This window comes from Dama dama, chromosome 12 (genome assembly GCF_033118175.1).
Source record: "Dama dama isolate Ldn47 chromosome 12, ASM3311817v1, whole genome shotgun sequence".
NCBI lineage: Eukaryota > Metazoa > Chordata > Mammalia > Artiodactyla > Cervidae > Dama > Dama dama.
This window is the reverse complement of record NC_083692.1, coordinates 23,906,963-23,924,425: the sequence shown is the minus strand read 5'-3', so window position 1 is coordinate 23,924,425 and position 17,463 is coordinate 23,906,963. Positions and strand designations below refer to the sequence as shown.

The 17,463-nt window shown below is 39.5% G+C and overlaps 2 protein-coding genes across 4 annotated transcripts in view; one reads left to right on the top strand and one right to left on the bottom strand.

Annotated features, from left to right (window-relative positions):
• The window catches only part of ZFYVE26 (zinc finger FYVE-type containing 26), a 65,289-nt gene extending 57,327 nt beyond the window's left edge, over nucleotides 1-7,962 (bottom strand). For both annotated transcript variants that reach the window (XM_061156811.1, XM_061156812.1), the window contains exons 1-4: nucleotides 7,865-7,962; nucleotides 7,119-7,396; nucleotides 5,092-5,170; nucleotides 1,427-1,516 (exon numbers count right to left, since the gene is read on the bottom strand). In XM_061156811.1, the coding sequence (XP_061012794.1) occupies nucleotides 1,427-1,516; nucleotides 5,092-5,170; nucleotides 7,119-7,312 (363 nt within the window). In that variant the 5' untranslated portion in view covers nucleotides 7,313-7,396; nucleotides 7,865-7,962. The remainder of the gene's footprint in view (nucleotides 1-1,426; nucleotides 1,517-5,091; nucleotides 5,171-7,118; nucleotides 7,397-7,864) is intronic.
• A 1,780-nt stretch (nucleotides 7,963-9,742) lies between these two features.
• The window catches only part of RAD51B (RAD51 paralog B), a 609,692-nt gene continuing 601,971 nt past the window's right edge, over nucleotides 9,743-17,463 (top strand). For both annotated transcript variants that reach the window (XM_061156809.1, XM_061156810.1), the window contains exons 1-3: nucleotides 9,743-9,808; nucleotides 13,004-13,114; nucleotides 14,355-14,468. In XM_061156809.1, coding sequence (XP_061012792.1) covers nucleotides 9,794-9,808; nucleotides 13,004-13,114; nucleotides 14,355-14,468 — 240 coding nt within the window. In that variant the 5' untranslated portion in view covers nucleotides 9,743-9,793. The remainder of the gene's footprint in view (nucleotides 9,809-13,003; nucleotides 13,115-14,354; nucleotides 14,469-17,463) is intronic.

Genomic DNA, 17,463 nt, shown 5'->3' with positions numbered 1-17,463 from the left:
ATGAAGACAGAGATGGGTGGTATGTCCAGAATGTTATCACTTACGAGCCTCGATGTTTCCCTCTTTTCAGTGTATACATGCATGGGTATATACAATAGCAGAGGTAGCAAACGTTTCTGTAGTCGCTACTATGTGCTGGATTCTTTAGACAGAAAAATTAGTACTTAAAACCACCTTAGGAAGAAGACACGACTATTATTCTCATTTTGAAGGTGTCCTCAAACTAGGGGGTTGAGGCAGAGAGAGATTTGCCCAAGGCCTCCATGCTCAAGCTAGTCTATCCACACCCCTAACCCAGTTGCCCCTAAAATGCACACTGTCACACTAAATCAGGGACTGCAAGCTCACAGACCAGGTAACAGATTTTTATAAGACCCTGTACTCATCTCAAGGCACTTAAATTCAATTTCTAAAAGAACACTACAGACTAGTTTTTAACGCTTGATCTAAATCCCAAGCAAGATTTCAGATACAGTCTGTTCTTTTTTTTTTATTTTTTCTTAACTTTTCCTTTTATATTGGAGTATAGCAGATTAACAATGTTGTTACAGCTTCGGGTGGACAGCAAAGGGACTCAGCCATACAGATACATGTATCCAATCTTCCCCAAACTTCCCTCCTATCCAGGCTGCCACATACCATTGCAGATACAACCCATTTTTTATCCTTCCATAAAACCTTCCTCAGTACCTCCAACCCACACAACTCTCCCTCTTTATGGGGCTCAGTACCATATGGTTTAGTACAGAATTGTGCTATGTGTGTATTTCCTTCTTCCCCCACTAGACTGTAAGTCTTTAAAAGGCAAGATCTCTGGAACCTATAATTTGTTTGGTAGGTTATTTCCACTCTTCATTCCTGTGGGTGGTGCTCAGGGATACTTCTTCATTACCTGCTTCCGAGACGGTCAAAGGACCTTGAGTTCTAGTGAAAGTCCCTACCTTAAACCCTACTGTAAATATGTCTTTCATTGGCTGGTGGCCAGGTCATGAAGAAAATAAGCATTAAGCCTCAGAGCATCCCTCATGCACTAAAGGACAGATCTAGTTAAGATTCTGAATCTGCTCCCAGAAGGTGGCTGTGAGGATTAACTATAACATATTCAATGTACCTGTTACAGAAGGAGGATTTTTTTTTTTTTTTTTTCCCCCCTTGTCTATGGGATTTTCCCAGGCAAGACTACTGGAGTGGGTTGCCATTTCCTTCTGCAGAGCTATATTTAGTACTTCTGGCCAAAACACTTCTAGGAAGTCTACAATTAGATAAGATTTCCCTATCTCTAAATTTCTTTCAAGGGGCCACCCCCTGGTCTGGCCTGAGAAAAGTGAACAGCCAACATCCTGAGGGCTTGTTTCTGCTGGATCCATGAAAGCTGAGCTTCTTGAGTGACTGCACCCCTGGGCAGACAGCTGGGGCTGTGTCTCACCTTGAGGATGTCCTCTGAGATGTCACTTGGGAGGTCTTCTGACAATAAAAGAAACTCAAGTTTTCTCCGGAAGCCAGCTGGGAGTAACTTCTGGCAGAATCATAAGAAGGAAGCATAGAGATTAAGAATATGTTTTAAGGGAATTCCCTGACTGTCCAGTGGTTTCACTGCAGTGGGCCTAAGTCCAATCCCTGGTCAGGGAACTAAGGTCCCCCACACCACACGAAGCAGCCAAAAAAAAAAAAAGACTATATTTTAGCTGACAATTATAAGTAAGTACTTCTCTCTGGTTCAGCTTATTTCTGCTGTTTTCTCTAAGATAAAGTACTTTCTTTTTTGATAAAGTACTTTTGACCATTATATTTCTAGGTATGTTTTCACTCGGACACTTTTCTTTATAAACAAAAATAGCTAAACTGAACATATACTCCCCTTAAATACTAACACTGAAATCCCATACTGATCAGCCTCAAATGCCAAGGCTTGTTCATTTCATGTGATTTTTTCCTAACTTGAAGACCTTCTCCAAGAATCTTCCTTGCGGTGTCCCAAATACCCAGTTATGAGTAAGTTGGGATGGAATGGCCCATGTGATCCTTTTCTGGACCAACCCCCTGTTTTTAATTTCCATTTTTAGTTAGAAAATTAAAGGGGGAGAGATCTAATGTTCATGAAACACTTATTCTGTACCAGTTACTATGTGCCAAGTTTTCACATGCTTTTAAAAATCTCACTTAATTGCTAAATCAACAAACCTATGGCCTTGGGATGTTTTAAAACACTATATTCAGTAAAGATGAAATGATTAGGAAGTATTTTCCAATCATTTCAAGCATGAAAAGGAAGATGTTTGTTAATGAGACATGTCATCGGAGACTAACGCATAAGGGAAGAGAAAGCTTCTGACTTATTCTGTACCTGCTTGTTTCACAGTAACTTCCCTTCACCTGGTTCTTAAAACTAAAATGATAGTTCCCCTTTCTCTAGGCACAAATTCAAATAAGATGAAAGTCTGGGACTAATCCTGACAAGCACTCTTTAAAACTAGAGACACCTGTAAATCTTGCAGCTGGTTAAATCTTCCAGGTGATGGGTTTTATTGAAAAGTCTCCTAAATCAAGGCAAGAAGCACCAATAGGATTGTGTATCTGTAAAGCGAAGTTTAGAACATAAGGGCACGCTTTATTTGTGTGTCATTCATTACATCAGAGGCTAATAAGATCTAGTATGTTCTTGGTCCAAAATCCTTCTTACGATGCCCTCCCTTAATGCTCTATGCCATCTGAATCCTTGCATAATACTAGTGATTGGAAGGTGGTAAAGTAAATTCATTCTGGCAAGCTGAAAGTTAGTGATTCCATTGAGGGACTAAGAGGAAGGAGTAGATAACGCCAGAGGGCAGGCTCTTAATAAAAGAACTGGTTAAGATTTTAGGACTTTCATTTAAAGTCCTAAAGACTGACTAGCTTGTATTTTTTCTACTGGTGAGGTTACTTTATGCCTCTGCAGGGTCATAAACATCTAATATTTGTAAAACAAGCAAGAATTTGCCCAATGTTTCTAAGCACAGATTTTCTTATTATAAAATCAACGCCACGTTCAAGGTAGAAAAATACAAACAGGCAAATGAAAACACACATTCACAACACACACATACCCCAGATCTTTCAACTAAAGGAGAACTATAATTACAACTGTATTCTAAGAGTATTCAGACCATTTTCTATATACACATATAGGCATGCATAATAACACTGTTTTCTAAACAGCTTTTTCTTTTTCTTCACATAGCAGAATACAAATATCCTTCCACAAGACCGAAAATTCATTTACCACGTAATTTTAACAGTGCCATGGTATTTTACAAATAGATTAATCAGTTCTGGACTGTGGACATGGGAGCTGTTTCCATTTTTCCTCTTTTAGAAGCAGCAGGCTGTGAACATTACACCTTTCACATGATAAAACATAAAAAGGCAGAAGGCAAAAATGGACAAAGGAGAGGGAAAATGGAAGCACTGTTTCATCAGATAATTAAAAAGGATCTTTCAGTAGCAGGTGGTAGACAGGAGAAGGAGCTGCTAGCAAGTCCCTAGAAGATGAAGGCCGGTCTAGGATAAAGACTGGCTTTCCGGAACTACTCCAGGAATGAATTTGAAGTCTTGGTCCTTGTATAAAGTTTTAAAATTCTCTGAGGTCCTTGTACAAAGTTTAAAACATTCCCTAAACTGCTTATATAACTGAGGTAATGGGGCTTTAAGGACCAGATGATCTTCAATGCTGGGAAAAACAACTCTTAAGTCTGTGAAAAGGAGCCGGGGAAGTGAAATTCACCTTCAGATCTGGTTGAGCAGCTGTGCAGAAATTTAACCACCACCAATTACCATAGAGTAAGCAAATGTGCTCCGTGAGGCCAAAGTTCATCTGGTTTGACAAATTCCATGTGTGTACTGAGAAGGTCCTGGGTAACAGTAAGACATTTCTTTCCCCCTTTTCTCTTTGAAGAAACTTTTGGATATTCTAGTTGAAGATGTCTCTTTTAGATCTGAAACTACAGCCAACTCTGAATCACCCTGGGGTTGATTATTTTTCAGTTTGCTTCTCTTCCTTCCCTCTCCTGCTGACCTTTTTTGTCATTTCTCTTTGCTAGTCCATTATCAAAAATCTGGATGATGAATGCATTTACATTAGTAACTTCTGGTACTTTTTGACGTTTATGTGAAGAAAAGTGTCAGGCAAATTCAGAACTAAACACAAAATTCATTTTGATGACCAAGAGAAAGGAAGAAGAAAATTAGGCTGAATTATAGATATTTACAAAACAGAATTTACGGTTTCTTACTTTCAAGTCCATGTAGGCTAAAGATAACATTGAGGTGGGAAAAGGAGAGGACCGAGGAGTTGGAGGCAGAAGACAATAGTTCCAGCTCCAGTTCTGCCAACTAACTTTATGGTGTGACCTTGAGCCAGTCATCTCTTTTTTGAGTCAGAGGTTCCTCACTTAAATCTTAAAGTGTTAGCTTTAGTACAAAAGTGCCTCAGAGAGTTTCTTTAATAGACATTTATTTCTGATAATTAACACATATTTCTAAAAGAGCTAAGAATGGTAATTTTTCTTAAAAACAAACTCTAAACCCTTCCTTATGTTTTCTTTCACTATTAATTTATTCAGTTTTTTATTTGGTAACTTTTAGTTCAAGTCACATGAGTTATTAACTTATTAATTAATGATGTTTAAATCAATAAGCTTTCACTGTACTGGACTAGTTAAAATATGATTTTTGTATCAACAACCAAGTTTTGATTCAGCCATTCTCCATTACTTGAGTATTACGAGGGTTAGACTTTATTCACGATCTTGTCACTTTCACCTGAGTTCTCCAAAGTTCTGTTCCAGCACAAGAGTCACAGTGGTTTTTAACACAATGGTATCACCTCAAATGGTAGGTTGGTGACTCAATGCCATGTAGGTTAGTAAATTAATAAATGAATTTAGGTAAGGAGACATCAGTAAATATTCAAGCCAACCTCACTGTCAGTACTGAAACAGGAATACAACAAACCTCAAAATAAAGGAAGCAGCAGACAGAAGGGAAATTTCACAACTCCTTCCAAGTTCTTTTCTCCTGGCCTCAGGAGAAAATTTGAAATGTAAACCTATTTACCTTTTCTAGGGCCAACCATTTTTCCAGTACAAGAAGCCAAACCCAGGCTAATCTTTGAGGGCTGATATCCTGTCCACATCTGAAAAACGTAAAAAGAAAAAAAATTTTAAACAGAGTTTCTACTGAATTTTTCTTCTTTGTGATCCAAAATTTAGATTTCACTTCTCAGTCTGTTTTACAGCTGAACAGGCAATACATTGCCCTAATGAGAAATTTCTGAATGTATGTGACAGATCAGTAAAGGGAGAATCAGAACAGAACTAGCAGCATTCACTTAAAAAAAAAAGGAAAAGTTCTCAATTCTATCTCCATCTCCTTATTTAGTCTTTCTTATTTTTAAGCAAAATAATATTACACCAAAAACCATAAAAGCAAAACTATCTGAAACAGAAAACTTGAAATCTTGAAATAGAAACTGAAATCAAGTAATCAAAGAAACCAGAAAGTTCATAAAAATTTATTTTTAACTCTATGCTAAACATAGGATTGGGGCTTCCCAGGTGGCCCTAGTGGTAAAGAACCTGTCTGCCAATGCAGGATACATTAGAAAGCTGGGTTCAGTCCCTGCATTGGAAGATCCCCTGGAGTAGGAAATGGCAACCTACTCCAGTATTCTTGCCTGGAGAATTCCATGGACAGAGGAACCTGGCAGGCTATAGTCCATAGGGTTGCAAAGGTTGGACATGACTGAAGCGACTTAGCATAAAAAACAGAATTATAGGAGTTCATAAGCCTTTCTTTGAAGTTAGTAGTTTAGACAGTAATTGACTAGAATCCAAATTTAAAGGAAAAAAAAAAAGGAAGAAAAGAATCATGTAAATCTCCATTCTATATATGTTAATACAATACTTTCTTATAAATAACTGCCAGAGTAAGGAAAAATGAGGGAAAAGACTGAAGTTTAACTCCTATACCACTAACTGTTAATAGCACTGCCAGGAAGAACTTCAAAATTCACACAGAGAACACTGGTTGCCAGGGGACAAGTAGGAATCAATGCGCAAACAGGTAGTCCCAGGGACTGGGGGAATTCTTTTGCAGTGATGCCTGATTATAGTGCGAGTTACATGAATCTAAGAATGGATAAAGATGCACAGAACTACACACATAAAAATGAATACATATTGGGACTACCCTGGTGGTCCCGTGGTTGGGACTTGAACTTCTAATGCATGGGGTGTGGGTTCCATCTCTGGTTGGGGTACTAGGATCCTGCATGCAGTGCAGCACAGCCAAAAAAAAAAGAGAATGCAGATTAAAAAAATGGTGAAAACTGAATAAGGGCTGTAGTCTAGCTAACAGTGGTGGTGGTTTAGTCGCCTAGTCATGTCCAACTCTTTTCGACCCCATGGCCTGCCAGTTCCCCTGTCCATGGGATTTCCCAGGCAAGAATACTGGAGTGCGTTGCCATTTCCTTCTCCAAGGGATCTTCCTGACCCTGGGGCTGAACCTGAGTCTCCTGCATTGGCAGGCTAATTCTTTACCGTTGGGCTATGAGGGAAGCCCCCCCTAGTTAACAGTACTGGTGTTAATTTCTTGGTTTGATATTGACTATAGTTATATAAGATGTCACAATGGGGGGAAGTTGGGGAAAGGGTACTCTTTGTATTATTTATGCATTTCTTGTGAGTCTATAATTAGTTATTTCAAAATAAAAAGCTTTAAGTGAACTCACTTCTGGTCCTTTGTTAAAGTTACAACAATATCTTCAATTTCACAAGCAAGAAGGGAGCAGGATTTGCTCTTATGGAGGCAAAGAAAATGCTTTATTATTAATGATAATAAACATGAAACGCTGGTTCCAGGCTTAAATGCAGTTTCAGATGATAGTTCAAAGCCAAACTGATTAAGTAATATACAGGCATGTATCAATATTATAGAGGCAAAATTTCAGAACACTTGAAATACAATCTGCCTTTGTTAATTCTTCAAAGGTGATTCAGTGAGGCACGTGGACCCGAGCTCAAGTATTGAACCTTTCCTGTCCCGTCCTGTGACTGTATGACAGGAAGCGAGAGATCCCTTACCTCAGCTGATTGGGACACAGGACCAGCGCCCGAAGAATATCTTCCACCTTCTTTGGGATATCCCCTTGTGCCTCGTGTAGCTGAGGTACACATGCTTTTGCCAGTTCCCAGTCTCCTCTCCGAAGGCACTCACAGAAAAATCCTAAAAGCTGCTTCTGGGAAGCAGCTTCCTCTTTTCCAAATGGATGGTGCATTTTCCCCAGCACAGAGTGCAGGGAGATAGAAACAGATGAATTACACAAAACACATCGGCTTTTTTCTCATTTGTGGACTGTCTCCTAGGAACAATACACATTCGAGAGAGAAGAAAAGGAAGGAATAAGACAAACTAGCAATACCCGTACGAGGAAAGGCAGGGCTTACTTTTCTAATTAGACATGTTACTGTGTCTCTTTTTGAGAAGTTCCCTTTCTCCAAGGGGTGGATCCCATTTCTCTAAGCGCATCCAATATTTGATTAATATTAATCGTCATAAGAGCCCGCGACGCAGACCCAAAACTCCACTTCCTTATTTCCTCCTGAACTTTATGCCCAATCCGGCTCCAAATCCCCAGGTGGTCGCCTCCTTAAAGATGAGAAATTCAGCAGGAACCTCCCTAGTTTGAGCCCTCTTTTAAGGCAGAGCACTGATGATCAGGAGAGGAATCGGTGTCAGAACTGGAGGGCGGTGGGGATTGGGGCGCAGGGACGCTTCCTACCGGGATCGTGGAGAGCGCTCCTGCCTTCTCGGGGCGCCTTACACTCACCCGCTCCCGGTGCCCAAATCTGTACATCTTCCAGTGAAGCCATGTTTTAGCCGAGTCAGGTGACAAATCTCGTTCGGCAGGCTGGGGGCGGTGGAGGAGGGCGGGGGGAGCCGGGGATGACGATTGACATCGGCTAGTGTAATTGGTCAGAGGAGGAAAGATGCAAATAAAGCGCCATATTTGTTTGGATCACGTGACTCTACCTCAGTAGCTGAGGAAGCTAGTCATCTGGGAAAGCGATACCAGATACGTGCTTTAGGACCATCCCTCACAGTTCTGACAGTTCCTCTGCTTGATACCTTCCGTTTTGCCTTCGATGGAGCGAGTAGCAGGAATAGCTGTCTGCCTTGATCTTTTTTCTTTTGTTTTCTTTTCTCCTCCTAGTTTGAAGTTAGCGTTTACCTAGGGCCAGCCAGTGACAATGCTTTGCCACGCCCTGGGGATACCCAGATAAAGGAGACTTAAGTCCTCCGTTATTATTCCGTCCACTTGGACTCCCTTATAATTCCAGAACCCTACCTTCTGAATTTCCAGTTCCTTCTGCTTAACACCCGTTATTTATTTGCTCATTTACCGACTTGTGACCAACCTAGACAGCATATTAAAAAGCAGAGACACCACTGAAATGTTGTGAAGTAATTAGCCTCCAACTAATAAAAAAAAAAAAAGAAGAAGAGACATTACTTTGCCAACAAAGGTCTGTCTAGTCAAGACTATGGTTTTTCCACTAGTCATGTATGGATGTGAGAGTTGGACTATAAAGAAAGCTGAGCGCTGAAGAATTGATGCTTTTGAACTGTGGTGTTGGAGAAGACTCTTGAGAGTCCCTTGGACTGCAAGGAGATCCAACCAGTCCATCCTGAAGGAGATAAGTCCTGGGTGTTCATTGGAAGGACTGATGCTGAAGCTGAAACTCCAGTACTTTAGCCACCTCATGCGAAGAGCTGACTCATTTGAAAAGACCCTAATGCTGGGAAAGATTGAAGGCAGGAGGAGAAGGGGACAACAGAGGATGAGATGGTTGGATGGCATTACTGACTCAGTGGACATGGGTTTGGGTGGACTCCAGGAGTTGGTGATGGATAGGGAGGCCTGGCGGGCTGTGGTTCATGGGGTCGCAAAGAGTAACTGAACTGAAGTGAACTGAACCGACAACCGTGAACTGTGCGCTAGACTCTACTTTAGAAGCTGAAGAAGACACGGTCCTTGTCCTCAAAGAGATCACAGTCTACTGAGGGGTGTAAGTCAATAGTTAGGATGCAGTGGGCTAAATGATAAGACAGAGGTATGCACAGGGGAGATGAGAGCAAAGAATTAGCAAAAAGCCATTCTCAAATATAATAATCTGAAATTGAGTCTTAAAACAATTTACTAGGTATCCTCATCACAGCTACTTTTATACTGAACTTTCTGGTTTCCTTCATGTTCTTCAGCTATAGACTCGGACTTTTCCCCGTTACATGTTTTCGGCTTGAGCAGTTTCATTTCAATATTTTCCGAACTATCACCACCAAAGGCGGAGAAAAAACCAAAGCAAACAAAAAATTCTCTTCCAAAACTTGGATGATTGGTGGATTCTCATCTATTCTCAGAAAATTAACTTGTCTTTCTGGTCCATTAAGCAGTTTTTAAGTGAAGTGACAAAGAATAGAAAATTAAAAGAAAGTTATTTTCTGGCATGGTATTCTCCTTGCTGATATTCTTCCACCGGATGTTGAGAATCACTATAATGAGAAATTTGACTGGGACTCACAGACATTAGCGAGTGTGAACTACAATTCCCAGCAAGCAGCGGAGCCGCCCTGGGCCTGTGCCTACCTTTGATTGGATAGTTCCCCAGTGTGACGACCCAACCAGCGCTTCGGTTGTTGCTTTTCATCACTTTCCGCGGGGAAGTGTGTAAGGGATAGGGGAAACTTTGAAAGTTGGATGCTGCAGAACCCGGTACTGGAAAGTTTCCTCTTGCGGGCGGTTTGGGGAAATGGGGTGCGCTTATTATTTCCTGCGCCCTCTCTGGGCACGTGGTGTTGATATCGGGGGAGTGGAAAGCCACTCTTGGGTGCAGGCGCACGCCCCCTTAGGTACACTGGGATCTTAACTTGAGCCCAGCCGCAGATCTTAGGGGGTCTCGTCTTCCTTTGTGGGGGTTGCGTGGAAGCTGCACCTTGTTGGGAAGAGCTGTTGTTCAGGGATGATGTTTTCGCCTCTTGATGTCCATCCATCTTCCCACGTGTGGGCAGTTTGAGGTCTAGGAAGGAGAGCCAGTCATTAGGGGAAATTGAGTGTCTGCCTGTCTTCAGGTGTTGTTGAATTAGAGGTACTGAATAGTGTGGAATATGGAGTCAGATACCTGGGTTCGAATGCAGACTCCACCTTGTGCTAGATGTTAGGCTTTGCTTAAGGCTTTCATCTCAGTGCCTCAATATCAAACTATAAAGTGGGGTAAAAATTGGAGTTCTTGGAAAAGTGGCATGTAATAAAGGCTCAAGAAATATTAGCTATTATTGTTAATTGACAGTTTTCAATCGTGAGGATATTTTTTTTCTTGATAAGAAGAGGATTCACTTTCCAGGATTGAACTTCTTCCCTCACACCCTTGTTTACATGCACTGGCATATATACGCAGAGCAGGAATTTACCGTGGAAGAAACAAACGTTCAACTCATAACACCATGTTAATAAGATTATCGAACAAATGAGTACACAGTGTGATGAGAATATTGGAGAGAAAGAGAGTAAGCAGGAAGTCTTTGTGGAGGAAAATCAGGGAGGCAGGATGGCCCTCATGTAACCTATCAATGTTAGGGTTGGAAGGCAGGTCACCTGAGGTAGCAAATGCTGTTGTGCTGAATAAGTTGATAGTAATTGTTAGCAGTAGGAGCCAGGCACCATCCACATCCTCTAACCTTCACTACATTCCTGCAAAGTAGATATTTAGACGATGTCTGTTTTTCAGATGAAGAAAGTGAGGTACTGGGAGGCAAGCGATTTTACCAGAAAGATCAGAATCTGGGCCTTGCGATCTGATATATGAATGATAGGAAAGTGAGGGACCAGTTTACCAAGAGGCTTTAGGCCATCATAAGAAATGTGGAGTTTATCCTGTGGTCTCATGGTCCCACGGGCAGTGTGAAAGGATGAGAGTGACAGGATTGGAGCACATTTTTAGGAGGCTACCTCTGACAGGATTGTGACTTGTGGGTCAGTTTGGTGCGTATTCCTCTCTGCTTCCATCTGAGTGTATGTGTTCTTGTTGCTGTCGTGTCCGACTCTTTGTCACCCTGTGGACTGTAGCTGCCCAGGGGGATTCTCCAGGCAACAATATTGGAGTGAGTTGCCATAGCACATTTAAATTCCGATGACAGTACTTGCTGCATGACTAATTATTTGTGTATATATTACTTTTAATCTTTTACTGTGCGTTTCCAAAGGGGAGAAATATACTTAAGTGATTCTTGTGCCACAGCACTCAGCAGAATATGTGCTTAAGAAGCATCTGTGGAAGGAACAAACGATTTATTTTTTTGTGGGTTGGGGGGAGGGGTGAGTGTGCAGGGCAGGGAATGACCAGAGGCAGTGTGAGTAGTCTAGGCAAGTGATGTGTGTGTGTGTGTGTGTGTGTGTGTGTGTGTGCTCAGTCGTGTTTGACTCTTTGCGACCCCGTGGACTGTAGCCCACCAGGCTCCTCTGTCCATGGGAGTTCCCAGGCAAGAATGCTGGAGTGGGTTGCCATTTCCTTCTTCAGGGGATCTTCCCGACCCAGGGATCGAACCTGTGTCTCTTGCATTGGCAGGTGGATTCTTTTATCACTGAGCCACCAGGGAAGCCCTGTTCTCTTTTTTGGGTTGAATTTATTAGTCAAAATGATGTCATTGCCCAGAGCTACCTGGTATGTGAAGACCCTGGGCAATGATTCAGCAGATGTCACTTGGTAAACTTTCTATTAGAAACACAAAACCCAACACTGACAAATTCCCTTTGAGTGAAATGAGAAGGATTTATTTTGTGATTGTGGGAGGGATGTGTGTGTGTGAGAGAGAAAGATGAGGGAGAGAGAAAGAGTGTTAATCTGATTAGAAATTTGGGCCATGGTATTGGAAATGAATATCTACATTCTCAGTGATTGGTTTAGTTCCCAAATGTGACTCTTTTTCTGATCATTTTATTGTTTTATCTCCTGGAACAATGAAGAGTAACTATTTCTATTTTATCCAGAGGATATTCTGCCATCTGAGTGTAATACAGCTTCTCCTTTGCTTGTGTTATTAAGATAATCACAGTGATTCTGTTCTTACTCTCTGAAGGCACATATTTCATGAGCCTCATTTAGTCCTCACAGGGTTCAATAGCAAGAGTGAAATGTAATTGCATGTGGGAATGTGAGCAGCTACTGTAATAAAAAACCATTTCAGTTTTTAAGTGACACCTGAAATAACAAAATCTCAGTTGATTCAGGATGTTTGTTCTGACTCCAAAAAGAGTATGATTATGGACTTGTAGAAGAGTGTACTGACTAAGTGGATAGGCCTCAGAGTCAGACTTCCTGGGTTCAAATTCTGGATCTACCATTTACTTTTTCTGGTAACAGTGGAATGGCTAACCTTTCCAGACTTTAGTTTTCTCATATGTAAAAATGGGACCAGTCATCAACCTTTCTTATAGGGCTGTTGAGAAGCTTAAATGTGGCAATTGATGTAAAGCTTTGGAACAATGTGTGATACATAGAAGGTGGTCAATAAATTTATTATTGTTTCAGTGCAATGAAAGCAGACTTTCTGGGAGTGCTCTTTGGAAATATTTGTATTAATTACACATCCAAATAAAGTTTATGAATGAACTGAAAATCTTAAGATGCTATATAAATGTGAAATGGTGTTATTATATTTGTGTAATAAGTTTTTAAAGAATTTTTGTGAAATGCAGATTCTTACATTGTTTCTTTCCATGTTTGACAAACAGTAGTCTCCCCTATTTAAAGTATTTAAAAAGATTTATAGCCTTCTTTTATTTTATCAGTAATATTTTAAATACCATACATTTCATTTTATATATGGAGAGGCTTGAAAATGTTTTATTTTGCAGAGTGTTGTGGATTGCCCATCTGCTACTGCTTATGCTATTTCCCAATGTTTTTTCAAGGTTCTTTTTCTTGCTGCATCTGGAGGCATGGGTAGCAAGAAACTAAGACGAGTGGGTTTATCACAAGAGCTGTGTGACCGTCTGAACAGACATCATATCGTTACCTGTCAGGTACAATTTGTTTAATTTTTCTCAGTGAGAAACCTTAAGTGCAAATTAATCTTAAGTGTACCTAAATAACTTTTCTTAAAAAATTTTTGCTTAAAGTTTTAGAAAACATGTTTATTTTAATTGGAGGATAATTGCTTTAAAATATTGTTTTGGTTTCTGCCATACGTCAACATGAATCAGCCATAGGTATACATATGTCCCCTCCTTCTTGAACCTCCCTCCCAATAACTCTTTAATTGCATCTGAAATATGAACGTTTAGGTTTATAAAAAAAGATAAGTGATGGTGCTTGCTAATTCAAAATAACAAACCTCTTAGCTTGTATTTCCAAATGTGATTACATTTCAAGAGTTTTACATTTTGGTTAGGGCTGAGTCAGGAGAATGCTCATGGCAGAAGGTGAAATACACCTGGCCATTTATTTGGGATTCTAGAGAAGTTTTGTCCTTGTAAAAGAAATTCCGTAGTTACATGAGAAATATGACTCAAATGAGGAGACAATATTCAAAATGGGTAATTTCTCTTGAAAGCAAGAAAAATTTTTAGGATTATTTTTCTATCAGTGGAGTGAGAAAAATATATAAAGTGGATGTTGTATATTTAAGACAAGAGTAAAGCAAATCCCTCTTAGGAGGTTAAATTAGATTTAACATTTTATATTAGGATTTAATCCTTGATAAGATGGACTTTTAGAGAATGCTGGAGGTTTTTTTTTTTTTTTTCTACTTTTTTTAATTGCTTTGTGTATTAATGATATCTTTGCTTTCTCTGTTATACATTTGATAACCTTCATGTTCATACTTTGAAACACTCTTAAAAATATGATATTTAACATTTCAGTCCATAGTTGGTTTTATTCTCTCTCAATTATGAAATACTTCCCCTGAATGATCTTATAGCTAAGGATGAAACTGATTTCATTTCTGGTTGTCTGTTTGTGTCCAAACTTTTGGGTACAGGGGCAGTGCTCCTATCTACTTGGGCTGATTTCTGCTGCTATGTATTTTTACTTGGTGTGTCCTCTGGTATATACTAAGTTGGATAATTAGAAGATAAGATTTATGTCATATCTTTTAGTTAAGGAATATTTAGGAGAAAAATACTATAAGAAACATACAAACTGATCTGCAATAAATTACGCTTTTATTTACACATGGACAGTGTCAATTGAAAGCTTCCTTTTAATTCCAGTATCTTTGTTGTACATGTATATATAAAATAGTCTCTTTATGTTTTTTAGGACTTTCTATGTCTTTCTCCACTGGAGCTTATGAAGATGACTGGCCTTAGTTATCAAGGTGTCCATGAACTTCTGTGTGTGGTTAGCAGGGCCTGTGCACCACAGATGCAAACGGTATATATATATTTTAGACTTATGATTTGGTTATGATTTTTATTTTGAAAAGCTTCTGAATTCTCTTTAAATCTTTTAGGGGATAAGGTAAAAGCAAAAATAGAGATGAACACCTCAAAAATACCAACCCTCACAACGTAAGAGTTAGTCCTCTAATGAGAATAAATTTATGTTGTTTATAAGCTCATGGGAGACAGTTACAGGAATGAGAGGTAACAGGAATTTTTTTTCTCTATAGCTGGCAGTGTTATTTCAAAAGTTCATCTTTCTCTTTTACTTGTTTGGGAAGGATTTGTGAACCTCATGGTTAAAGTATAATATACTCTTAATTTTAGAGTGTCCCTGTCTCTGTAATACTAACTTTTACCATCATCATTTACTCTACACTCAGAGTATGCATATTGGACTTACACTGACTTATTGATTGAATGAATAATGCTTTAAAACTTATCCTCACTCCTGAGAGGAGTTAAAGTCTTTTGAAATAAGCCCAAATCAAGTTGTACTATTATTTCATACTTTCTGTGTCATGTCTTTAACTTTTCAAAATGTAGGTTTAGTGCATGGTAGAAAATGTCTTATTTTCTCAGAGTAAGAGTTACCTGAAAGTCTGTCCAGTGTTTTGCAAATGTATTTGTTTGTGTGGGTTGTAAACTACTTACTATGTTATATTGAAATTTGGTAACCACTGAACAATAAAGTAGGATCCAACTCTGTGGAGGAGGGATGAAGGAATATTAGTGTCATTTGAAACTTTGAAAACAGTGAACAGATTGAGTGTTTTCTTTTGTTCAGGTTTTGCTTGTGATCTAAGGAAAATACTTTAAAGACAAAATCATCAGAAGGTGACTTAGAATTGGAATTAGAGATGGGCACCAGTCTTAGCTTTGTCATTGGTTTCAACAAAGATAAGTAGGTTTGAACAGCTCACTTTGTTTTATGGGAGAAGTTAAAGAGTTAAAATAATATGTGATTATTTCATTAGGAGGTTCAAATTAACCTGTCACTATTTTGGAAGTTGTAAAGCACCAAGAGAACCTTTTAATTTGATGTCTGTGATTCAAAATGTATTGCATATTCCTAGTCAGATAATTAAGCAGGAGACGATGGCTAGGAAATTCACCTTCAATCTCCACGTCCTTCACCACTTTCAGCTGCAATATCACTACAATTCCAATTGCCAGTTCAAGGAGCCATCTTTCTCCTTTGTTGTACATTTACTTTTGTAACATTGATTGTTTAGAGTCCTGCCTTAAATATTGAATTAGCCTTAGTTCATTCCCTCAGAAAGATTTTTTGTTTTGTTGATTTATTTATTCAGTCATTTATTCCTTCAACCAGTATTTATTGAGTGCCAGCCATAGATCTGTCAGGTACTGGAGATACTGTAGTGAAGATGACTGATAAAGTTTTCTGCCCTTGTGTAGCTTGCAGTCTAGTGGGAACAGTCACATTAAACAATTGTATAAATGATTAATTAATTGTAGTAATGATAAGTCCTATCAGAGAAAAGTACAAAGAGCTTAGAAACTGAAAGGGACATTACTTAGTGTAGGGGTCAGCAAGGGCTCCCTCACAGAAACAACACTTCAGCTAAAACCTGGGGGATGAATAGGAGAGAGACAGCCAAAGGGATTGGGAAGGGAGGGGAGCAGGGAAGAGCTTGCAGGCAGCGGGAGTGGGAAATGCAGAGACCCTGTGAAGAGCAGGAGAATGGTGCTTGTATGGTCAGAAGATCAGGCCGGTCTGAGTGAACATAGCGAGCAAGAGATGAAGCTGGAGAAGCAAGCAGGGTCAGATCATTGGGGCCTGCAGGCCTGTTAAGGATTTTGGACTTCATTCTGAGAGCAATGATAAGTCATCAAAGGGAGTAATTTTCTAGTATGTGTTTTTAAAAAACTCAGTCTTTAAACACAGACAAGTGGTTGAAAAGGAACAAGGATATATTTGTGGACTAGTTAGGTATCTGTAACCATATTCCAGATAGATTGTGACATGGACTATTAGTGTGGTGTTAATGCCAATGGTATAATGTCAGTTACCATGAGCGATATGTAGGAGGTAGCATGAATAGGATTTGGTGGTGATTTGTCTGTGGGTGGTGGTAAGGTACAGGAAAGGGTCAGAGATGATTCCTTGATTTTGCTCTAAGAGGCTGGATGGTACCATTTCCTGAGATAAGGAATATTGGAAGAGGATCAGGTTTGAGGGAGGCAGATCATGGATTTGTTAGTACTTGCTGAATTTAGGCACTTGTGAAACACTGAATGAAGATGTGAAGTAGGCAGTTAAATATGTGGACCTAAGCTTGAAGGATAGTGTGCACTGGGGGGTCATCAGAATGAATATGTTAGTCAAAACCATGAAAATGGATGGGAGATTGCCTAGAAAGTATGCACAGTAAGAAAGTAAGTGTGAAAAAAAAAAAAAAGTAAGTGTGCCCGAGGCCAAGTCCTGAGTCAGTCAGCATTTAAAGATCAGATCTGACAATGATGGATCTGGGAAGCAGCCACTGAAGAAGAAAACTGGTGGATTTACTGATAAAACTTTTTGGCCAACTCTATATTAATATGTTGGTCTCCTGTGTGCTCATAGAGGCAGAAGAGCTTGGATTTGAGACCTAGATTTATTAAATTGTAAGCTTTAAGTGGGTAGAAACTATGTCTATTTGGTTTACCACTCTTTCCCAGAGCTTATCATATTATATAGCATGCAGTAGGCAATTAATTTGTATTTGTTGAATGTATGAGTGAATGAATGATTACGATTCTGTGGCTTGACCTCAGTTTATTTGGGCAACTTAATGCTAGTAATTTTTAATGTTAGAGATTGCTTACACATTGCTGGTAGGTATGTAATCATGTCAACCACATCTGCAAAGACCTTTTTTCCAACTAAGGTGACATTACAGGTTCGAAGGATTTGATACGGCTTTCTTTTGAGGGGCCACATCTTAGGCCACACCACCCGCTTTCAAGCTGTTTGTCACATACCA